The sequence below is a fragment of the Mustela putorius genome, unplaced genomic scaffold, assembly GCF_011764305.1.
Source record: "Mustela putorius furo isolate JIRA1106 unplaced genomic scaffold, ASM1176430v1.1 tig00003845_pilon_pilon_pilon, whole genome shotgun sequence".
Taxonomy (NCBI): Eukaryota; Metazoa; Chordata; class Mammalia; order Carnivora; family Mustelidae; genus Mustela; species Mustela putorius.
This window is the reverse complement of record NW_025421998.1, coordinates 89,598,749-89,623,909: the sequence shown is the minus strand read 5'-3', so window position 1 is coordinate 89,623,909 and position 25,161 is coordinate 89,598,749. Positions and strand designations below refer to the sequence as shown.

Here is a 25,161-nt window from a genome sequence, read left to right as displayed (position 1 = left end):
TCTAGAATCCACACTGTCCAGGTAAAGCTTTGGAGTAGGCCGGAGAGGATTTCCCTAGCATACAGAAGGGAGCCTCCTTTTATAGCCCACAGGACAACCATTTACTGCTCAGTTTTTGTACGTAGAATGTTCGGTGTTACACAGCGTTCTTTCGGAACATGTCTCGAGTAAATGGTTTGTAAGCTCTGAATTGTAGAAATAGACGTGTCGTATATATGCACTCTCCACAAGGTGTTGCAAAGAAGTCATTTTGTCACAGTAATACGTCCTTTAGCAAAAGTGATTTTCCCCACATTACACCTAGGGAAACTCTTTTCTAAAGCTTAGCGAATGCATGATAGTGTAAGTGAAAGGCAGTCGTTGCCTGTATTATTGGCAAGTTATGTTTGTAGCTTACAGTTTCTGGTGCCTGAAAAATAATCTGGTATTTTCACCACTTAGTCTACAAACTTGCCAGATGTTTGGGGTTTCTTTTCAGTAGAAGGGACCCCATTAGTATAGAGATTCTTGATTCTTGATCTACACATTAGCCTATGCAGGTGATGGAGTCTCTGCGTTAGGGCGGACTCGTTCAGTATTAATGGCCATTTCCTCTCTTTTCAGGGTGCTGATAAGACCGTGAAAGGTCCAGATGGACTAACTGCCTTTGAAGCCACTGACAACCAGGCAATCAAAGCTCTTCTTCAGTGATGGACGGATGGGCTGACAGCTCTGGAAGAAGGGCTCTCCTGTGGCCTCACACTGCTGCCTGTCTGTCTGTCACTCTCTATCTGCCAGCTTCTTCAGCTAAATACTTTAAGAGGGGTGAGGGGAGAGAGAAATTCATAACAAATCAGACTACCAGAAAAAAACAATGTTTGGGAAGAGAGGAAAAAAACTGTGGTCAGGCTTTTACTCGGATTCCTGATCAAGTCCGCCTCTTTTCCATTTCCAACAAAACATACAGCTTATGCCCAAGGGAGAGCAAAGACAAAACCTACCAGTACCATTTGACCCTTTCAGCTCCCTAGCTAGTTTATTCATGAGATGGTGTCGAGGGTCTGATCCTCCCAAGGCCAGCTCTCCGTGCGGGGTAGCCGTAACTGCGCGAGCAGCGGCGGCTGCTGGGACCGAACTCCGGGTGCTGAGATAAGCAATCAGCTCTAGCCTTCTGCCTTAAGACGCACTCGACTGGGGGCCTCCTGGCGTAGTTAAGAGCGCTGCCCGTGGTCGGCGACCAAATCTTCCCTCAGCGACTTTCATCTTTACGTGGGAGCTCAGTTAAGGTGAGGGGGCACACTCCTAAATTGCCGGATGACTCAACTTTGGATTTCCTCTCCCCTTTCACATGGATTTCATGTATCTTTAGATAAAACTGACTAGTTTTATTTATAAAATCTTAAATTTTGGAAGCCTAAAGGAGAAATCATTCCAGTGTGCATATTTTTTTCTCCTCTAGATTCAGACGTTTATATAACATTGAAACACTTTCAACCTCCTGCTGGTAGTAAAAGGGGATTTAAACTTAGAATCATAGCCATAGCCTGTTAGTGTCCTATAGAGAATGGTTGTCTTAGTACCTCTGGATTTTCTTTATTTGCTCTTTGAATGGATTGGCCTCAGTTATGTTTGGAGAATCAAGGAACATTCTTTGGAAATCCTCTCTCAGACCTTCCTTGGATGCTGATTACTGCACCAAAGCTGTCACTGGGGTGAGATTTACGATCTGGACAAACTGAGCCCTGTCCCTTCAAAAGTTCGCTCATTACCAGGTTTCCCCAACTTGTCAGTAGGCTTCTGCTGAACACATGCCAGCCTGCCTGCATAACAGATCTTTTGTTTCTTTACTAAACCATGCATCACATTTAATGTGACCCCTTCAAAACGTATTCTGTGTTCTTAAAAATACAGGGCCCTTCAATGGGTGTTCTGACCTGCAGGAAATATTCGGACACATGTTCACATGTTCATTTCGTGAGCAGTACAACGAATTAAAACATATACCCTTAAATTTGCTATCTTGCATTTAAAATATTGACTCCTTTGACTTGCCATCCATAAAAGCTTACTAAAAATGTTAGGGTTTTTCCTCAGCCAAATCATGCAATAATTGAATGTACCTCAAATTTTTAAAGGGGGGGGGGGTTGGGTTAGGGGCTTGTATTCAGATTATGGATAACAAAGAATTATGATTTTGTAAGGCAATGTAGCATTCTAAAGCAGGGTTAAACTAGTATCAAGAGTAGCCAGCTAATAACAAATTTGAGTGATTGGTTGCTGATCGGTTGTTAGGGTGGGTGTGTGCGTGTGTGTGCATGTGGATTTTTCCCCATGAAACTTTTTTTTTTTTTTTAAATCTTGTGGCTTTTTGCTTACAGCTAGCCTAACCCTGTAATTTTCCTGCATCCAAGAAAACAATCATAAAATAGAGGTTTAAATACTTCGATATATTTGGCTAATTCTGCTGTCTTAATACAGCTTATTAGAGTTGGATTGGAAGTCTGCAAACAGACTTCATTACACGACTGAATGGAAGCAGAGCTATCCTCACGAAGACGGAGGGCATTTTATCAGTCTGTATTTTGGGAGCAACAAGGTGTTTCAGTACCCTCGTTTTCACCTTTTGGCATAATGCTGTTGACAAGGCGTGGGTTTTACCCGCTCTGGTTGTTACCTTTCCTTTCTAACCGGTGTGTTGCAGTTGGCCGTTGCAGAGAGTGCACTGTGTCCTGTCATTCCTAAACCTGGTCTGCTTTCCTCAGTCACCCGGCATAGAAAGCACGTGGTTCTTTGTACAGTTCATCCTGCTGTTCGTGTCGCAGTAGAGGCTCCTTCGCCTTCCCTCTTCTTTCTCAGCCATCTTGTAGGCCCCGTAACCCTGGGGCGACTGCTTGAGAAAATCACGTAAACATAGAATAGACTGGCCAATGTGGTTTACACTTTTTTTAACTAGGTTATTTATAATGTATTTCTGAACCACTTGGCAGAGAAATTCACAACACTTAATGTTCATTTTTTGAGTAAAGGAAGCTAAAAACAGGTCTGCTTTTTGGTACTACATGCATTAGTGAAAGGTTAAGTAAGTTTTGTTCTCCGCTGAATATTTAACATCTCAGAAGAAATCTTGCATGTTCTGTAGTTTTTGTATTAAGTCAGTCATTTTGTATGCACTATATCAAGTAAAATCAGGTGGTTTACCTGTTTACATTAGTATCCTAACAAACTCCCCCCCCCCCCCCCCCCCGCCGCCCTTGCAGCTTCATTCTGGTATCGAAGTAGACTTAGAGTTCAAACACAGCACCCGACGATACCCAAGTCACCCTCTATGCAGAGCTCACCTTCTACACCCGGCAGGGCACAAAGGAGAGGTAGGCGGGTACAGTGTGTGCAAGCTGCAAGTAAGGCCCTTCACTCACTGATTTCTTTCCCCCCAAGTAATGGATCTTAAATCTAGATGTACCAACTTTTTTTTTTTTTCCCCTAAAACTTCAACTGAGCTGCTCTTTACTTCCTTGCAATATTGTGTACTCGGTTGTGTATAGAAGAAGCTGGTGAGAGTGCCCTCCTACCTAAGCAATTGCAGTGTTTTGCATGCAAAATTTTAAGAATTTAAATCGTCCTGACTCTATTTCGTAAATGGAGAAACAATCATATCTTTCTAAGCAGTACTGAAGGAAGACTAGTGCTTTGTGCATTTTGATATATTTGAGTTCTTTTTTCCCATCATGTAATACTTTTGACGCAGTTGGGTTTCTCATATGATCCTAGTTCATGTACATCCGAATGCTAAATAATACCGTGTTTCAGTTTTGTGTTGCAAGAACAAATGGAATAAACTTGAATTGTGCTACAAGGAACGAGTCGGCAGCTTTTCCTCCCTCGGCTCCTGCGGCCTTCCTTTCCAAGCCCACCTCTCACAGCTCAACCCAGCCTCTGATTGACTCCGACTCTGGTCATCCATATTCCCCCTCGTAACCCCCAATGCTAGAAAAAAGTGGAAAGAAATAAGACAGGAAAGATTTAATTGAAATAAACTGCTCTTCCGTATCTGGAAGCTTTGGTCTTGTATTAGTCTCCCAACGCAGACTGGCTCACTTGCAAAATGTTCGGCAATCCTGACTTTCTAAAAGCAAGGGCTAGCCAGCATGTCCTCGAGCATCCGGGCCAGGGTCATGGGCAGCCACTCAGATCTTTCCTATGCTCACTGAGGTTGCCGCACATCCCAGGGTTCACGTTTGCCAGACCTACTTGACCATGAGCATGCTCTTAGCATGTACTCCTCGGAACAAATGTTCTGATTTAACATTAAATCACTTTGAACCTCAAAATCTGAGCAAGATTATATTCAGCTGGATTCTGTTATAATCTTGTCAACAACCTAAGACGACCGTGTATTTTTCTTTTGAAATGGCCAATGAATAATAACAATATGTGCAGGTGCTCAAAGGCAGAAAAAGCCATCTTCCAGGACCTTCCTATTGCCAACCAAGGTGTAAGCATGGGGCACCATGTAAGGGTAGATGTGAGCATTCACAGATTTTTTGATCAATGAAACCTTAGGAATCAGGGGTGCCTGGATGGCTTACTTGGGTAAGTGTCTGACTCTTGGTTTCAGCTCAGGTCGTGATCTCAGGGGCCTGGGATCCAGCCCACAGCCAGCTCCTCACTCATTGGGGAGTCAGCTTGAGATTCTCGCCCTCTCCCTCTGCCCCTTGCCCCTACTGCACACACTGTAAAATAAATGTTCAAAAAAAGAAGTGGGGTCCATCTAAGTGTTTAAATCTAGTTAAATATGTGTAAAAGGGAACAGGGCATCTTCTGTAATCACTGAAGAACAGACCAGTATTAGTCAAGGAAGGCATACATCTAGACGAAAAGCACTTAAGAGTTACTGTGAAAACCTGCAGTTAGACACCAGCAACCACAGGACTGCGATGCAACAGAGTAGATGAGATGGTTAGAGTATTTTTTTTTTCCTTCTGTGAGATCAGGGGTTCCTAAAATGTCCCTGGCCTAGCCACGTCACTGCCACCTGAGGACTTGATTGAGGTGCCCAGTCCAGGCCAACCGAATTGCAACGTGTGCTGAGCCCATCAGTCCACAGTGTAACTAACCCTCTGGGACATTCTGATGCACACTCGAGTTTGAGGACTACTGTGAGAGACCATTAGAGTCTAAAAACCTGCAAATGGGACGTCATCGAGGTTGGCTTCCTAGAGATGAAGTAAAGGGAAGCCTCTAACACGGGAGCGTCAGCAGAACTGTACTCCCAAGAAAATCTCAAGATGAGCCTCAAAGTTAGGCGCTGGGCAAAAGAAGCGAAGGGAAGATGTAACAGCTGGCCCAAAGAGACCATGCTTGTGAGAATGACCCTTTGTTATTAGGGGGTTTTCCCTGCAGGATGTCCTGTCACATGCTGTGGGTAGTATTTCCGCAGGAGCCCAGGGTTAGGGTCCCCATGGCCAAGTTGCTTGAGCCTTTCCCAAGTCCTTCCTTGAATCCCACAGAGAGGCGAGGAGGCATGCGAGGAATTTGGGAAGAGAGGACACGCGTCTCCTTATCTTGTGCCTGACTCATTGCAGGTCACGGGGATTGCTCCAGTCACTTCCCCCGTTCCCTGCTGGTTTCTGCCTGTCCATCCTACAGCAGGAGATAGCCACACTGGGAGGCCAGTTCCTGCTGTCCCCACTCTCCCCCCCCCCATTCCCCGTGCTGGTGTTAGTGCTGTGAATGTGGATCCTTCTCTGCGGTGGGACCACCATGGGCTCAGAAACCGCCACCTGCCTGTCACCTCACCGTGCTCTGTTTAGGATCAACTCTTCTGCCCAGATACTAGCCCGATCATCACACATCAGCCATAGGATACTTCCCTGCAAGGCTCTTATTTCATTGAAATAATAACTAACTGCCTGAGAATAAAATACGTCAGCAGCTTTTATAGTACCTGCCCCTTGGTGGACATTCACCATATTTGTTCTGAACTTCTCATGTGAAATCACTACACAGTCCAATAGGACAGAAGCGTTGTTTTCAGTAAATCAGGACTAAAGGATCGCGGTTACGACCATGGGACTATACCTAACTGTCACTGTACGCAAACGGCCCTGTAGCATCGTAAGTACTACTGGGACCACAAACCCCAATCAATGAAGTAAAGACAAATATCATAGTCACAATGTCACATGGAGGAGTGCTGACCGTGGGGTCACATGCAGGCCACCGAGCCATTGTGGCATATACCGAACACAGCTCTCAATAGAGCAGCAAAACAAAGCACATTCCGGCCACCCTGGCAACTTCTGAGCCTTCAGCAGCTGCCGCAGCAGGGATGGCCTTATTTACAGAGTTGGGATAGAACGACGGGTCACATGTCTAGCGACCTCCGCAGTCACACCTCTTAGGACACAAAGGAAAATAATGCATCGACAATTCCTGATCACTGGGTGCTGGTTTTGAGGATACTACTAGATCACTAGAATCTTTTTTTTTTTAAAGCCGCGATATCTTCCTAAGCTCTTAGTAACAAATCTGACGATGTATTACGTAGCTGTAGGTCCCTGGCTGACCTCTAATACTGTTCCATCTCCGGGGGTTGGCTACCAAGTCACTCTGTGTACTCAGAGCAAGGCTACCTTTACCACTGAATTTTTTAATTAACATTTATTGGGTGCAAGTTAGGAGCTAAGCATTGTGCCGAGGACTTTTTACCACAGGACCTTATCCAATATTCACAATCATCGTTTTGAAAAGGGAGATGAAGAAATGTTCAAGAATTTGCTCACAGCCAGTCAGTAGCTCAGAGCAGTAAAAGTTGATTCTGATCTGAGTGTTCCAACTCCTTCAAATTAAGTGGAAGTAAAAGGTGTTCTCACCCAGATACCCAAAACCAACGCTCAGACCTACTGCCTTGGCAGAACCCTGCCCTGATCCATGGAGGACACTGTGTGGCACTGGCGCAGTCATTCTCAACAGTGGGTGTCCAGAACTAACTTCACATGACCGAAGCATTGCCCCGTCCCCCAGCCCCGGGCACCTGCCATTCTGCTCTCTGCTCCTGGGACTCTACTTGAGTTTCCACATATGAGTGAGGCTGTGCAGTATTTGTCCTTTGTCTGGCTAAATTCACTTAGCAGGATGCTCTAAAGGCCTAGTGATGTTGTTGCATATGGCACGATTACCTATTCCAAGGCTGAATAATAGGACATCATAGGTCTATAACCACATTTTCTTTATCTGAGCATCGACATTTAAGAGGTTTCCCTATGCCGGCTCCTGGGAACAACACTGAAGTGAACACAGTAATGCAGACAGACCTCTTTAAGATCTAGATCTCAACTCCTTTGGATATACACCCAGAAATAGGATCGCCAGTGTCCCAAGCCCACCTTAGAGGCGTACATTGTCTTTCCACAAGCTCAGCTTTATTCAATCATAAAGGTTGACTATAATTATCAAACAGGTTCAGGGTTCTAAACTCAATGACCTACAACTTGGCTTCATACAGGTCACACAAAGCACAATACAAAGTCACACAACAAAGAAGACAACGAGGTATAAGAAGTGAAAGCAGCAAACTCCCAAGTCCGTCCACGAGCGGGCAGTTGAGAGGAGAACTCGGTCCAGTCCAGGTCAGCTCTCCGCACTGACGGCTAATTCCGTCCAACAGTGGAGAACCTTTCTTTTTTTTTCTTTTTAAGATTTTGTTTATTTGACAGAGATCACAAGTAGGCAGAGAGGCAGGCAGAGACAAAGGGGAAAGCAGGCTCCTTGCTGAGCAGAGAGCCTGATGCGGGGCTGATCCCAGGACCCAGGGATCATGACCTGAGCCGAAGGCAGAGGCTTTAACCCACTGAGCCACTCAGGTGCCCCTGGAGGACCTTTCTTTAGGTCCTGGGCAGAGCCCTAAGCAGCAGCTGCCTTTTCAGTGTGGTCAGATATGGGAGAGTCCCAAGTTGAGAGTCTGACAGTCTGACAATATGTTACTTTGGCTGCAAAAGTCATCCCTTTTTAAAGGAGTTTAATCAGTCTTGGGCCCTCTGGTTCTCTCGATTACCAGCTCTCAGTTCTTCTAAGCTATCTTGGCTTGGATGCCTATACCAGTTCTGGCAGCCATCAGCCCCTGCAGGTTTCGGGGAAACCTGGTCTTAGCTGCTCTGCCCCTGGCCGCTTCCATCACTGCTTGACAAGAATCACTGCCTAACATGAATGACTCCATCTTGCTCTCTCCAGATGGATTAAACATTAACTCTAGTTTTGGTGTTTTGAGAAACCTCCCCATTGTTTTCCATAGTGGCCACACTAATTTACATCCCCACCAATAACTTGGACAACACAAGCTCCCTTTTCTCCACTTCCTTGCCAACACTTCTCCATTGTTGTTGGTTTTTTGTTTTTTGTTTTTTGTTTTTAAATAAGAGCCAACCTAACATATAGGAGGCAATAATTCATTGTGGTTCAGATTTGCATTTCCCTGAGAATTAGTGATATCGAACATGTTTCCATATCCCTGATGGCTATTGGTAGGTCTTCTTGGAAAGGAAGGTCTTTTGGGCTGTTGAGTTATAGTTCATTATATGTTTTGGATATTAACTCCTTATCAGATAAATGGTCTGCATATATTTTCTCCCATTCCATAGGTTGCCTTTTCATTTTGTTGACAACTACCTTTGCTGTGCAGAAACTTTTTAGTTTGATGTGATCCCACTTTATTTTGCTTATGTCTGCACTTTTGGTGTCCAATCCAATATCAGCAGCTTTTCCCTGTTTTTGTCTATGGGTTTTATTGTTTCAGGGTTTATATTTAAGTCTTTAATCCATTTTGAATCAATTTTTCAATAACGGTCTAATTTCATTATTTTTCATGTGGATCTCCAATTTTCCCAATACCTTTTAACAAAGAGATGTTTTTCCCCATTGAGTATTCTTGGCCCCTTTGTCAATATTAGTTGACTGTATATGTGAGGCTCTATTCTGTTCCACCAGTCTGTATGTTACTATACCAATACCATATTGGTGATTGCTATAGCTTTGCAATATCTCTTAAAATCAACGAGTATGATACCTCCAGCTTTGTTTTTCTTACTCAAAACTGTTTTGGCTGTACAGGGTCTTTGGTGGCTCCCCGTCATTTTTAGGAGTGTTTTCTTATTTCTACAAAAAGACCACTGGGGTTTTATTAAGCATTGCATTGAGTCTATGTACCACTTTGAGAAACATGGTCCCCATTTTAACAATAGTAATTCTTCTAATCCATGAACATGAGATGTCCTTCCACTTGTGCTATTTTTTTCTGTCAGTTTCTTATATTTTTCAGTAGACAACTCTGTCACCTCCTTGGTTAAGTATCATCTTCCTTTGATACTGTTGTAAATGGATTTGTTTTCAATTTTCTCTTTGCAGAGTTGTTAGAAATGTAACGGATTTTTGTATCCAGGGACGTACTGAGTTTTAGGTCTAACAAGTTCTTATAACTATACTGGAGTTTTAGGTCTAACAAGTTCTTATAACTATACCGCAACACTATGAACCTGGAAACAGTCCTATACCTATGCTTATCAAAAAAAATTACCATTTAAGGGCGCCTGGGTGGCTCAGTGGGTTAGGCCGCTGCCCTCGGCTCAGGTCATGATCTCAGGGTCCTGGGATCGAGTCCCGCGTGGGACTCTCTGCTCAGCAGGGAGCCTGCTTCCTCCTCTCTCTCTCTCTCTGCCTGCCTCTCTGCCTACTTGTGATCTCTCTCTGTCAAATAAATAAGTAAAATCTTTAAAAAAAATTACCATTTAAGGGAGTTAGGGTTTCAGGATATTTTGATGTTTCAGCATTTTAACTGAGCATTTACTATGATCTGGGCACCATTCTAAGTAATTTCGTGGACCACAATGTTTACTCTTCCTAAAAACCCTATGAAGTAGGACTATCATCATCCCTGTTGTCAGATGAGAAAACTAAAGCTCAGAGACGTTAAGTAACTTGACTATGGTCCCACAGCCAGTGAGTGTTAGAGCAGGGCTTCAACTCAGGCAGTCTGACTGAAGTCTGTACTCGATAACTTATTATGTTGCCTCTGAACCAAATCATGACATTTTAGTCAATTAACACAGTTCTTTAAAAGATACATAGAAAACAGTTTATGGATTTAGGATTTTAAACAATCAGGTAGAAAATATTATGTAACATGCATTCGTCAAGGACTTTGCATGATGAAATCAAATTCTACAAAGATGACATTTAATTTTCAAGTTTGAGAAGCAGCGATATTTGAGTGTAACATACACGCAAATACATATTGAGTATAACATACATTTTAGGGGGGGCAGTCTAAGAGATTAGGATTCAGAACAAGAGTCAGCAACCTACAGTCCATAGGCAAACCTAGCCTACCACCTGCTTTTGTAAATAAAGTTTTCTTGGAGCGCAGCCATTCCTGTTCATTTGCTTACCACATATGGCTGCCTCCACCCTTCAAGGGCGGAGCAAGCAGCTGTGGAGCCTATATGGCTGACAAAGCCTAAAATATTTACTATATGGTCCTTCATGGAAAATATTTGCCAATGCCGGTCATAGAGGTTTAGGTGAGCTAGACTGAGAAACACCCGCGGTGAAAACACCTTTAGGACCTAGTTCTAGAGTGATTAGCAGAATCAGGAGAGAATGTTATGGGTTTGTTGAAGCAAATGAAAAGCCGAGCCCATCAGTAAGGCACCTCTTTACAGCTGTGGGGAGACGGTTACAGTAACCATGCCCAGTGACTCGTGCCTCTCAGTATGGGTGCTCTCGGGTAACCCCTCTCTGCATGGGGTCTTGAGCTTGGCCATGTGACTTGCTGGGGCCAAATGGGCCAAATGTGAAACCAACAGAAGTTAAACATGTACTTCCTCATCGGGGTTTGGATCTCAGCAGGAGGAAGATGAACTCTTCAGGAGAGGCCACTTGGAGAACAGATGCATCCCAGCCTGCAGGCCCGCCGCCCGTGACTGAGGCCATCTGGGCCGCCACCTCCAGACTTAGGAGTGACACCAGGTGAGACCAGCAAAAGCCCACTAGCTAAACCCAGTCCAAGCTGCAGAACTGTGAACAAACAGTGGTGGTTTTAACCCATTAGGTTCTGGGTGTTGTTGAGTTTTTTGGTTTGTTTGGTTTTTGGTTTTTGGTTTTTTTTTAATGCAGAGTACAGGCGGGCAACAATACCCTAGCTGAAGGGCATCAGGAACCAGTGGCGTCGCCCAGGGATGAGAAATTATGTCTGAAAATCAAAGGGAAAGTGATCTCACACACACACACACACACACACACACACACACACACACACGAAATACCAAATGCCATTAAGGACCCAGGATTGCCTTTTCTTTCAAACTCCTGAAAGGAGGGAGAATAGATTAAAAGACAAAAATCTTTGCCTTTTTAGGGAAGGTCAGATGCTGTAAATAATAAACTCTCCTCTTTCTAGAGAATCGTTATTCCCTTCTGTCTTCGGAGACAGAAAAGGAATCGCTCCCAACCCTGCAGGGCTTTCTTTTTGCCTCTTGGAGAACTCAAAGGCTGGTGGGGATTTACACGTATGAGCCAGATCCCTAAGCCAAATTAGGCAGGCAAGGCGGAGAAGCAAGCTGTGGTTTAAGTAGTGTGTGGGGAAGGGGCGCCAGGCGGGCTGGGGGAGGCTGGAAAGACAGGGCAGCGCAGAACAAAGGGGAGCCACAAGGGCGAAGACCCTCACCAGAGATTCCCGGGCAAACTGCAGGGAGAGCCAGCCCTGGCTTCCGGCCCCAGATGAAGGCCAGGAGGGCCCTCAGTGCTGGCCAGCAGGGGTGGGGGTGGCGGGCTCCCGCCTGCACCCGGGGCAGGAGCCTCTCACACTTCAGACGTCCACTTCGTGCAAGCACGCACTCTCAACCAAGACCTGGGAAATCCTGCGAAAGCAGCCCTCCCGAGATCCATGCCAGCCTCGAGCCCAAAAACTGCCTTGGAGAGCTCTAGAAGCACAAGAGTGCCTCTGACAAGGAGACAAGGGAGGGGAAGGTTGCAGGTCTGAAGGAGGAGGGACAAGGTCACGTGGGATGTAACTAACACAGGAGACAAAACGTCCACTACAAAAGCAACTGGGGCCATTTCAGCTCAGAATGAAATTCATGAAGGGAGGTAGTGAGGCTCGTTCTCCAAACTGTGAGCTCATTCATTCAGTCAACGTGTATTTATAGCCTCAAGGTGCGCGGCACTGTTGTGGGTCCTGCAGACAGGACAGGACTCCTGCCCAACTAGGGCTTACAGCCCGTGAGGGGAGAAAAACCAAACAGTAACAAGAACGGGAAGTCTAGGGGTGACTGGGTGGCTCAGTCGATGGGTGTTTGCCTTCGGCTCAGGTCATAATCCCAGGGTCCGGGGATCGAGCCCCACATCGGGCTCTCTGCTGGGTGGGAAGCCTGCTTCTCCCTCTCCTACTCCCCCTGCTTGTGTTCCCTCTATCCCTGTGTCTTTCTCTGTCAAATAAATAAATAAAATCTTTTTAAAATAAATAATAAATAAATAATAACGCAAAGTCTACTCCTAAAGATCATGACATGTCCTGATGGGTGCCGGAAGGAAAGAAGCAAGCTGGCTGAGAGCACATATGGGGTGTGGGGGAGATCGGGAGGGGGCCTCCTTGTTCCTGGGGGGCAAGCACCTGTGTCGTGCTCAGGTGTGTGTCCCTCCCAGTGTTTGTGCATTTGAATGAAATGTTTTGGCTTCAGGTCAGCAAAGCTCCACGCGGTTAGACTTCTCCCACTTTTCACTCTATGGTCTTGTGTGACGCTGATGCAGGCTAAGACATGGTGGGGGAGGGGCACCAGCAGCATGGTGACCAGAGTAGATGCTGAGCAGGCCCTCCAGGGGACTCACCGGGTTCCCTGCTAAGGACTCAGCAGGTAGGGACAGGGAACAATTCTCCAGTGCCATTTCTGCATAGGAACATTCCCTACCCTAGAGCCAGCAGTATGGTCCCCATACACTGAAGGGTTCTGCTCCAGAGTGCCCTAGATCATCCTAATGGGACCACTCAGGAGAAAGAGCCCAGCTTTCTCTGTAGGGAGCTAATAATGCTGGCCATTTCTGGGGGAGGACGACCAGGCTTTGCTCGCTTTACAAAGCAGGAACATGGTCCCTAGGCTTTATCACCCCGAGGACGAAGGGGTTTATTACCCCGAGGAGGACTGGGGTTTCTAACATCTGCTCCTCACATGAAGCAGAGAAGCCCTGGAGATTTGCTTTTCATCTTTTTCTTACTCTCCCCTTTGTCCTGAGTGTACCATTACATAACAGCACTATAGATCATCTCTGTTCAGTAGCTACGAGTTTAAATCTTGTTTCATGTCATTATTAGCAATTCTTTTCATAATGAGAGCAATGCATAAAAACCCCAATTGAGACCTGGACATCAGACACCTAGTTGCCACAAGTAAATGAACTGTTTGCTCCAAACGTTTCACCGTGGTTTGATGGCACGGGGTGGGGGGGGGGGGCTCCCTCTCTGAGGATAACCAGACTCAACACAAATGTTTTGGTTGTGTGACCCTGTGGATTATCTTTTTAAAGTTTAAACTCCCTCATTTCAGAATATGCAAAGGGTAGGACTTTAAAGGGCATCTTCCTGATCAAATCTAATACCTCTGGCCCAGAACTTTCATTTGATTAAATTTCACTTCTTGAGATACTGACTCCTGAGTGTCAAATACATGATTTAATATGCTTGCTAAATTATGGAGTGTTGAACAAAGGGAAAGGATTTTTTTTTTCTCTTGCCACCGTTATTTATTTGGGTTAAAGATTGCCTTCTGCTTCCTGGCATATGTTAAGAAATAATTATGTGAGAGTTGTGTCACATCATGAATCAACCTGACCGTCTTTTCCGCCAAAACTTGCACCTCTACTTTTGGCGTCCCTCTCTTTGAAGTTGTCCTCTCTTTGCTAAGAAGAAATAGATGCTTTCATAAGCCTGTGGGCTAATTATGTCAAGGGGAAGGTGAGGAAGCAGGTTCCTAATATAGGTTCAGGGGCTGCACAAGGTTGAACTTGAGCTGACCACGGGAGAGTAGCACTTCCTTTTTTCTCATTGCGTTTGTTCTGCCTGCACTGAGAGACCGTCGTTCTGAGCCTTCAGGTAAACTTGTACTCTAGATGAATTTGTCCAAGTTTCTTGTGCCCACATTTGCCTGAGCTGAAATTGTTTCCCAGGATCCAGAAGCACTTCTGACACTAACCACCAATCTCTTGTATCCGTAAGTCAGTCCATCCAATGAAAATTGAATTAAAGAGTCCTTGCGGCTCCCTCTGCTTCCTCCCCAATGCTTAACTGTCTAATAAGATTCAATTAAGACCCCTCGGGCCTCCCCCAACCAACACAGCAGCACAGGAGAGCCAAATGTAAACCAGGTTGACTAATGGAGTCAAAAACACCAATGGGTAATCAGGCCAGAAGAAAAGCATGGAGAACACAGAGATAGCACGAATATTGCAACACAAAGTGGTTATGAAATGATTCAAGATATTTAAAGACAGACATTGTTCTAAGAAAGCAGTAGTTCTGGGTATTAGATCAGAAAACATCCTGCTTCCAGTCCTAACTGGGAGGCTTCCAGAAGTATGGTGGCACGAACAAGATACTGTGGAATTAAGAGTTTTAGCCCAGCTTGGCACAGTCCTTCTGCATCCTGACTCCTTAAGCAGATTTATCTCCTACTTGAGAATTATCCCAAAAGCCCAGCACGCCATCAACACAAGGGGCCTCGGATTCCTTTATTACCACGGGGCTCTCGATGGTACTGGAGACAGGAGTTGCACACAACCAGAATTCCCAACACAGATGCTCAACATCAGAACAAGAACAAAAGCGGGTCAGGGGTACAGGTACAGGCAGTCAAGTCAAGGGTGCCAGGAGCGCCCCCCACCCACCGCCCATCCCTGCCCCCGCGGGGAAAGGACTCCCAGATCCACACCTTTCCTGAAACTCCATTCAGACCCTGAGTCCTTCTCTCCGACTACCTTCTGCACCCAAAACTAAACCCACCATCTGCACTGCCCACCCACCTCCGCAAAGAAAACATTTCTTTCCTTCCAAATATAAAGTGCATTACAATCGATTAATTGAACATATGCCACAACACCATTCTTTCAATCATGGAGATTTGAAACCCAGTCAGACTTGCTGGGTTACACACTGTTTCATCCTCTCCTGCTGACCTTTCTTCTATTAAAAGCCTCCTTGGCCAAGCTGGACCCTCCATTCACACGACTCCCCCCCGTTACGGATCGAATCATGTCCCCAAAGAGGTATCTCAAAGTGCTAACCCCCCGGTACCTTCGAATGGGACTTTCTTTGGAAATAGGACTGCAGATGCCAGTAGTTCAGAGGAGGTCATACTGGAGTAAAAATGGGCCCTTGATGTCACATACCCGGTGTCCTTAGAATGTGAGGACAGAGGCAGAGATCAGAGTGACACCACACCAAGCCACAAAGTGCCAAGGACAGATGGCCACCAACTGAGGCTCAGAAGAGGCAAGGAGGGTTCCACCCAGAGTCTCAGAGAGCACGTGGCCCCACGGACACCTCTGTGGCTGACCTCCATCTCCAGAGCCCTGAGACAATGAATGTCCATTTAAGGGATCCAGTGGGTGGTACTTTGTTAGCCCTTAGAAACAAACACAACCACCTTCCCTTCTAGGAACCTCCCATGGATTCCTGTTTCCTCATCATCTCAAAGTTCTACTCTTTGGCCAGCTCCTGAGGCCTGCACCTGCCCAGCCCATCCTCCCTTTACAAACATACCTACACCATTTCTTTGTGACTTCTCTGAATTACAACCTACATCGACCTCTCCCATCTTCAATGTCCTACTACTCCTGTTTCCACTAAAATCTTCTTCCCCTCCACCAACTGTCTTGATTTCTGCCTTCCCTATCAGTCCACAGCCCCTTGAGAAATGGGCTAGGACTTACTTTCTTTTTGCATCTCCCCTGAGCACCCAAATACATCAGAACTCATGGCAGATGAACAGATCTAGTCACCTTGACACAGGCTTTATCCTTGACCTGGAACATCAGGCAGCCCGTAGGCTACAGGCCAGGGACTGCAGTTTTGCTTTTTGTGTCCCCAGTGCCTAGCCCAGTGTCTGACATTTCGTAGACTTTCAGTAATTGTTTATTCCGGGTCCGTCCCAGGTAGACCAGCATCCTGCTTCTTTTAAAGGACTCACTAATTAAATAGCTTGAAGTTCTTCAGACAAAAGTGGCTGGACAGGGAGGAAATGCCATTCTCTTTCTCTGGTAACCCCACTAATAGGTCATTAAAAGGGCCCCAGCTTGGAGCCCCAGGAAGCCTCATTAGTCCCCACGACCTATCAGGGAAGGCAGCCTTCCTCCCAATTATCAGGCTTCCTGTTTATTAATACATGACAAGCCTTGTCCTTCAGCCCATTGTTACCTGTGTTTCCAGAACTCTTTGAAAGCATAAATAAATGATAGCTGGCGGGTCTCCTTTCCCCAGGATGTTGTCAGTGTTGAGAATCCTGACAGTTTTCCAAGACATGATTTGCCACTACAAATGCCAAGTGCTCCTGTCCTCTCCTATTTATAGAGATGCTTGATAATCCAAGGAGCCAGCTCCTTCCAACAGAGACAGACCAATGCTGTCATAAGTCTGCAGGTCACAGAGCCGTGCACCTGGCTTTTCAGAGAGCCCAAGGCCTGGCAGTGGAGAACCCGTCTGCTCAGCAGGCCAGCCATTCAGATCCCCAAGATGCCAGACCCAGAGAGCCTACAGGGGCCACAGGGTGACTCTGGGAAGGGCAGAGCTCCAAGGAAGGTTATTGTTGTTCCAACTGTCATTGCCCCCTTTCCACCAACCTCATCTCTGATCCACAGGTCCCAAAACATTTGAATTAACCTCTCGGATACTTTTCCCCTGGCCATCCACTGGATGTTTCAAGGGTCAGGATGGGGAGGAGAGTTGCAGTGGCGGGCGGGAGAGGGGTGGGTGTAGGAGAGTGGGAAGGAGGGGGTCCAAACCCGGAAGGTAGGTAGAAGCCAAAGAAAGAAGGGGCCGTTCAGTTTCTAGTTCCATGTGGAAGGAGCTCAGGACTCACTCAGTCTAGACAACAAGTAAAAAGCTGAACACACTGAACAACCAAAAGTTCTTCTTGGGTTGGAGACATGAGGACACGGAGCAAACCACTGCCCCTGAGCCTGGAGAGAAAAGCGAGTGGACACGGCAAGTCGTGACTTACCAGACAGAGGAGGCACCTCCGAGGGAACCCGTGCCGGGCAGGAAATCCTCAGCTGTGATGAACAAACTGGTAGTTGAAATCTGAAAGTTGAAAACTCTGGGGAGAGCGGGTATCCAGTCATAGGAAACCCCCCAAATACTGTGAGATTTACTTCCAGGAGCTCCAGCAGATTCCCACAGTAAGTATCTGAGGACAAACTCCCTCAAGCTTCCAGCAGGGGTTGGGGGAAGGAACCATTTTAAACACACCAGAGCATGTTGTTCTCAGTTAGGGCTGCCCTCAGGTGAACAGGAGGCTAGTCTGTAGGGTATTTCAGGGCCTAATTGACTGGGGGGTTGGGAAATACCCTACTCCAGCTGTTTCTCGACATCTCGTCCCATCTAAGGGAAGAGAAAGAGCTGAGAAACACCTGTGAAACTCAAAGCACTGAGGCACAGCCTCACAGAAAGGCTGAGACTGTGGCACACTCCACCTTTCCCACACCTCACCAACACATGACTAGAGACCTACTTATGGCAGTCCCTCTTACCTGATACGTTATGTCCAGCTAGCCAGAGAAAATTACAAGCCCACACCAAAAGGTGAAAAAACACAATTTAATAAGAGCCAACATCAGAACCAGACAAAGAAGGATGGTAGAATTATCAGACCAAGAACTTTACCCAACTATGACAATATGCTAAGGGCTCTAGGGGCGCCTGGGTGACTCAATCAGTTTAGCACCCAACTCTGGATTTCAGCTCAAGTCATCATCTCAGGGTTGTAGGATTGAGCCCCAAGTCAGGCTTCATGATCAGTGAGGAATCTGCTTCTCTCTCTCTCTCCCTCTGCCCCCCAACCACTCACACACATGCACATACCCTAACAAATAAATTAATCTTTTAAAAAATATATGCTAAGGGCTGTAGTGGATAAAGTAGACAGCACATAGGAATCATGGTCAATGTAAACAGAAGAATATCCTAAGAAAGAAAAAAAAAAAAAAAAAAAAAAAAATGCCAGATTAAAAAAACACTATAACAGAAATGAAGAATGTCTTTGATGAGTTCATTAGCCAATTGGATGTGGCTGAGGAAAGATTCTCTGATCTAGAGGATATATCTGTATTCTCAAAATCCATAAAAAAGAAAATAAAGACTGGGAGGGAAAAGCAGAGTATCCAAGTTCTATGGAACATCTGCAAAAGTTATATGCATAATATGGATATCAGAAAAAGAAAAAAGAAGAAACACTTGAAACAACAATGACTATTTTCCCAAATTAATATTAGATACTAATATTAATATCAGTGGATTATTAAAACAGTGGTATTTTATTATTAAAACAGAATATTAAAACAGTGGATCCAGGGAGCCCAGCAATCATGTGGGATAAATGCCCCCAAAAAAGTACAGCTGGGCATATCATTTTTAATTACAGTAAATCAAACACAAAAAAAATTTTTGGAAAAAAAGCCAGAGGAAAAGAATCACATTACCTACAGAGGGACAAAGATAAGAATTACATCTGAGTTCTTCTCAGAAACCAGGCATGCAAGAAGAGAGTTAAGTAGGATATTTTAAATGTTGAGAGGAAAAAAACCACCAAACTGGAATTTTGAACTTATTGAAAAATTGAACTTACTGAACTTATTGAAGAAATTATCCTTCAAAACTGATGGAGAAATAAAGACTCTCTCAAACAAAAGAAAACTGAGGGCATTTGTTGGTGTGACTGGGTAGCTCAGTTGGTTAATTGGCTGCCTTCAGCTCAGGTCATGATCTCTAGGTTCTGGGATCAAGCCCCACATTGGGCTCCCGGATTAGCAGGGAGTCTCTGTTTCTCTAGCTCTCCCTCTGCCCCTACCCACTGCTCATCCTCTCTCTGTGTCTCAAATAAACAAAATCTTTAAAAAGAAAAAATTGAAGGAATTTGTTGCCAGTAGATCTGTCTTACAAGAAATATTGAAATACATTCTTTAGGAAAAAGGAAAATAATATAGGTCAAACCTTGGATCAACATAAAGAAAAGAAGAGTGTTAAATAAGGAATAAATGAAGGCAAAATAATAACTTTCATTTTTTTATTCTTAATTGATCTGACAGAAAACTGTTCATAATAATAGCAACAATATATTCAATTGGATATTCTTATGGATATAACATATCTTATATGTTTATGTCTTTATATACTTATGTATATATCTTATATATATTTATGTATGCTTATGAATAAGTGAAATGAATGGCAGCAATGATAGGAGGAAGCAATTAGGGTTATTTTGTTATTATAAGATCCTCACACTACCCACGAATTGGCATAGTGTTATTTGAAAGTGGACTTGGATTAGTTGTAAATGTATATTATAAACTCTTAGGGAAACTACTAAAAAGGTTAAAAAAAAGTTTTAGTGATATGCTAAGAAAGGAGAGAAAGTGGGATCATATAAAATGTTCATTTAAAACCACATAAAGCAGAAAAGAATTGAAGACAAAAATAGTAACAGAGAACAAGGGCAACAAACAGAAAACAGTAATCAATGTGTTAGATATTAATCCAGGTATGTCAGTAATCCCTTTGAATGTCTAGAGTCCAAATGCATTCATTAAAGGGCAGAGATTGTCAGAGTAGATCAAAAAACAAGATCCAACTATATGTTGTCTTCATGAAATCCACTTTAACTATAACGACACAAATAGATTAAAAGTAGATGGATGGAGAAAACTGCACCATGCTAACACTAAGAAGAAAGGAGGTGTAGATTACCAGAAGAGTTTACAGTTGATCAAATGCACTTTCAAAAGAAGAAAGGAGCCAAGATCATTTAAAGAATCAGAATTATATGAAGAGGGCAATTAAGGAACAAAATTTTTCAAGGGAACACATTTAGAAAGTGGATATCTAGGCTTATGGTGTCTTGAAATAAGTTACTGAGGTTATTCCGTAAGTATTTTTGCCAGTTCTCAGTAACTTTCTGACCCCCAATACTCAAAATACTGTGTACGTTCCCAAAATAGAGTGAAGGAGTCCCACTCTCTGTTTAAGAAATGTAAAAAATGTGAAATGCAGCATAGGTCTGGCCTTAGGTATGTATATGAGAGAGCTGTAACAGCAGGAGGTGAACACCCACCTTCTCTTCAGTCAGTGGTGTCATGGCTGTCCTCAGCTATGGGCTAGGTCTATGCAGCATAGGTCTGGCCTTAGGGATGTGTATGAGAGAGCTGTAACAGCAGGAGGTGAACACCCACCTTCTCTTCAGTGTCCCTCCCTGTCAGTGGTGTCATGGCTGTCCTCAGCTATGGGCTATTCCTGGGCCTCCTTCACAAGGAGCCCTCTTTTATCTCATGTTACGTCATCACTTTATCTTACAATCCAGAAATGTCTGCATCTTAACTGCACACTGAACAACCTTCCAGACCCGCTGTCTCTCTCTGAGGTAGCTGAAGTGTAGCAGGATGACTTACTTTCAATCACACAGTTTTCTAGAAGTCTCAAAACTCCAGGCACTATGGCAAATGGGAGCAAAGAAAATTATGTTTGGAAGGAAAAATGTCCCTTTATTATTGGCAACCCAGTGCCAACAAGCACACCCATGACCCAGATCATGGTTTCTAAATACCATCCTCCAACAAAAGGAACCAGGGCTCCTTGAAGAAGCAGTTGATTCTACATCCGGGCAAGAAAAATACTAGATGATCCTGGAACATTTTATGATGCCAAAAGTAGGGAAGGACTCGAAAAGGACGAGGGCTTCCTGAAGGAGCATAGAAACCAACCAGAGTTCCCAGAGACCAAAGCTGGGACAAATTGAGCAATAAGCAAAATAATATTTAATTGTGATCCCTAGAATAAGAATAAAGTAAACATACACAAGTCTATCCTGACATTTAAAAATAGTTGAACAGGGGCGCCTGGGTGGCTCAGTGGGTTGAGCCTCTGCCTTTAGCTCAGGTCATGGTCTCAGGGTCCTGGGATCAAGCCCCCGCATCGGGCTCTCTGCTCGGCGGGGAGTCTGCTTCCCCCACCCCCAACTCTGCCTGACTTTCTGCCTACTTGTGATCTCTCTGTGTCAAGTAAATAAATAAAATTTTTAAAAATAAAAATAAAAATAGTTGAACAAATAAGGACACTGGCAATAAGGCATAGCTCATCCTTACAAAAGAATTTAAATTAATAAGTGTGGAAGGAAAGAAAGAGATATCAAATCACCATTAGAACTCCACAGTAACAATTCCTGTGGGAAAAATAATCCACCCATTGCTGCTAAAATTAGTGGTTGAGAGTTTGAGGAAAAGCAGAGTATTTCTATAATCTAAAAGCTCCTCCCCAAGATATGTATTAATTGTAAGAGGAAACACAGTAACTTTACATTCCATCCCTTCAGACACACCTTAGCTGAATAACAGAGGGAAAAGCACCAGTAATAAGAACTACTGATATCATGTACCCCTGGTATCAGATCAGGACCCCACACTTAGGACCTCATTTAACCTTAACCACCTTTTTAAAGACCTTATCTCCAAGGGCAGTCACATTGGGGTTTAGGGTTCCATCATATGAATTTGGAAGGGGGAACAATTCAATTTGTAGCACTTGCGAACCACAATCTAATCATGAAAATACATTAGACAAACCCAAATGATCCATGAAACAACTTATAAGCACTTTTCAACAGTGTCAAGGTCATAAAAGACCAAGAAAGACTAAGGAACTATCTTAGGCTGAAGGCTATTAGGAGACATGATGATTAAATGCAACATGGGATATGGGATTGATTCCTGGGACAGAAAAAGGACATGAATGGAGAAATGGACTCGATCTGAATAAAGTCTCCAGTTTAGTTACTATTGTTGTATCCATGTTAATTTCCTGGTTTTGATTACTGTGTGATAGTTATATAAAATGTTAACATTACGGCAGCTGGGTGAGGGGTATACTGAAATGCTTTGTGCTCTTTTTACAACTTTACTCTAAAATTATTTCAGAACAAAAAGGGTTTTTTTTAAAAATGTCCCTTCACGTCACACTCTTCACAATGTGGTGGGAGTAGAGAACAGACCCTGGAAAATCTCTCTTTTGTGGGGGAAGTGTGGGGAGACAGCACAGAGAACTGCACAATTTCCCCACCACCCTCCAGGATGTAAGAGAGAGCGGGAGATGGGAAGAGTCGAAGTGGAAGACAGATTTTAAAAGCCGGTCTCATGAAGGCAGACGTGGAGCATGGCATCTGCCATAAGAGAGATGGGGACTGGCCTCCTTCCAGGGGTCCAGTTCAGAGACCCATCACGCACCTTTATTTTAAGACTGTCAGCGGTTTGTGTGCACAAAAGAGAAAGAGAGGACTCTGTTTCCACACAAACAGCCCGGTGGACATGGACCACTGGCTGCTCTCCCTCCCAGCTGGTTGATTCTCTGGCTCTGAGAGCCCCAAGGCTGATTATTGTAGGGATTAGCACCTGACAGCCTGTGCAACCCAGATAATTCCTTTTATTTAGGACAATCCACAATAAAGTGGATGGCCAACCCCTCACCCACTTCCTACTCTCCCCGCCATCTTTCAGCTTTTGGTTCTAAGCATTTTTGTTCTCATTCATTTTGCAAAGGTTTTTTTGAGGTTTTTTTCCCCCCTGAGTACCTACCTTGTTTAAGGCATCAGTAAACCCTGAGGATAGAAAATAACTCTTAGATAAGAATGGAGTGCTAACACATAGTAGGATTGCCATCAAGAGTTTGCTGAATTGAGTTGAACGCCCTCTGTGGATTATATCCAGAAAGCTTTTCTATACTTAGATTGTGGTATTTCTGGCCATAATCTCTCCTATGCACAGTGGCCGGAAAAGAATATAAATTGCTGGGCCGAGGTGTAGCTGTGAAAGTTTCTAAAGATACACCCTTTAACACAATGGCTCCTCTATATAAGATGCACCATGAACCCTGGATAAAAGATAAAAATAGAAATAATAATGAGAGTGGTCAGCTATCATCAAGTGTTTACCATGTGCCGTATATGTAAAGCTCCCAGCCCCAAAGCTAGTGTGTAGGAGCTAGTACAAGTTTGCAGATGGCTAGTAAAGAAGAGGCTGAGCCTAGACACAAGCCAAGCACCTGGACTGGAGTGCAAGCTCTAACCCAGCGGGCTCCGCGTCCTTCCCATTCCTCAGTTCTGTTCTAGCCTTACTGCGGGACTTAGAGCAAATCTTTACAATTCTCTGGGCCCCTGACTGCCTGCCTATAATAATAATAATGATCATCCCATCTTGTCTTGTCTACTTCGAAGGGTCAATTACATAAAGGTCAACACACAAACGTCGAAGTCACAGTAGACGAAGGGGATCGACAGGACACTTAATGCGACGAGCACTGAGAAACGGAAAGAATTGTTCAATCATTAACATTGTACACCTGAAACTAATGTAAGACTGGAGGTTAATTGTGCTTGAGGTTTTTTTTTAAGATTTTATTAATTTATTTGACAGACGGAGATCAATAGTAGAAAGAGAGGCAGGCAGAGAGAGAGAGGAGGAAGCAGGCTCCCCACTGAGCAGAGAGCCCGATGCGGGACTCAATCCCAGGACCCTGGGATCATGACCAGAGCTGAAGGCAGAGGCTTTAACCCACTGAGCCACCCAGGTGGCCCGAATTTTTTTTTAAAGTTGTCTAAAATGTCTAGGACTCTGGAGCACCTGGCTGGCTCAGTCAGTTAAGCATCCAACTTCTGATTTTGGCTCAGGTAGTGATCTCAGGGTGGTGAGATCCAACCCCTGGTTGGGCTCTGCACTCAGCGGGAAGTCTGCTTGAGATTCTCTCTTCCTCTCCTCCTGCCCCTCCCTGCCACTCACACTTGCATGCTCTCCCTCTCTCTCTCAAATAAATAAATAAAATCTTTTAAAAATAAAACAGGGGCACCTGGATGGCTCAGTCAATTAGGCATCAGCCTTTGTCTCCAGTTGTGACCCCGGAGTTCTGGGATTGGGCCCCACATCCAGCTCCCTGCTCAGCATTGAATCTGCTTCTCCTGCTCCCTCTGCCTCTCTCTCCCAATTCTCTCTCTCTCTCAATGAATAAATGAAAATCTCTTAAAAAATAAAATAAAATAAAATTTCTAGGACTCTATAGGCAGAGAGAGAGGGGGATATCTCTGGCCAAGGATGTGGCCATAATTGCATTACGGATATTATCCACATAAGGATAAGGATATTATCCACATCCTTGGCCATAATGCAATTAGGAAATCAGCTATAGAAAAGATACTTCAGGGGCACCTGGGTGGCTCAGTCGGGTAAGCATTGGCCTTCAGCTCAGGTCATGATCCCAGAGTCCTGGGATAGAGTTCCGCATCAGGCTCCCTGCTCAGTGGAAAGCCGCTTCTCCCTCTCACATTCCCCTTGCTTATACTCCTCTCTCTCTCTGTCAAATAAATCAATAAAATCTTAAAAAAAAAAAAAAAGAAAGAAAAAAGAAGGTACTTGAAATTTATTTTAAACTAATGTGTTCATAAATAAGTCACAGGTTAAAGAAATTAAGTATCATTAAAATAACAGATTTAAAAAAACAAAAGATATAAATCCACAAAATCAAATTCCTAAGCTGCAGTGAGGAAAACTGAGAGGCAGCCTATTTTTCCCCTTTAGAACTCCTGAAAGATCTGGACATTTTAGGAATCAGGAAGCTCTGGAAGCAAGGATGGAGAAAGGTCTGAAAATAGACGGACCGGCTGGAAATGAGTGTGGGAAGCACTGAGAAGACTCAAGGTGACTTCCCTTGGCACAGCCCAAATGACAACCTCTTTATACACTTGCCAGAGAGAGTAAGGCGGGGGTCCCTGGTCCAGCACACATTAGGCATGGCTGAATTTTGCTGTTGTTGTTGTTTTGGTTTTTTGTTTGTTTGGTTGGTTTTTTTTTTTAAGATTTTATTTATTTATTTGACAGACAGAGATCACAAGTAGG

General features: G+C 44.3%; 1 protein-coding gene across 1 annotated transcript in view; it reads left to right on the top strand.

The window, feature by feature from the left end:
• MTPN (myotrophin) overlaps nucleotides 1-1,995 on the top strand; it is a 53,927-nt gene extending 51,932 nt beyond the window's left edge. The window contains exon 4 of the mRNA XM_004741698.3: nucleotides 604-1,995. Coding sequence (XP_004741755.1) covers nucleotides 604-690 — 87 coding nt within the window. The 3' untranslated portion in view covers nucleotides 691-1,995. The remainder of the gene's footprint in view (nucleotides 1-603) is intronic.
• Nucleotides 1,996-25,161: the final 23,166 nt, after the last annotated feature.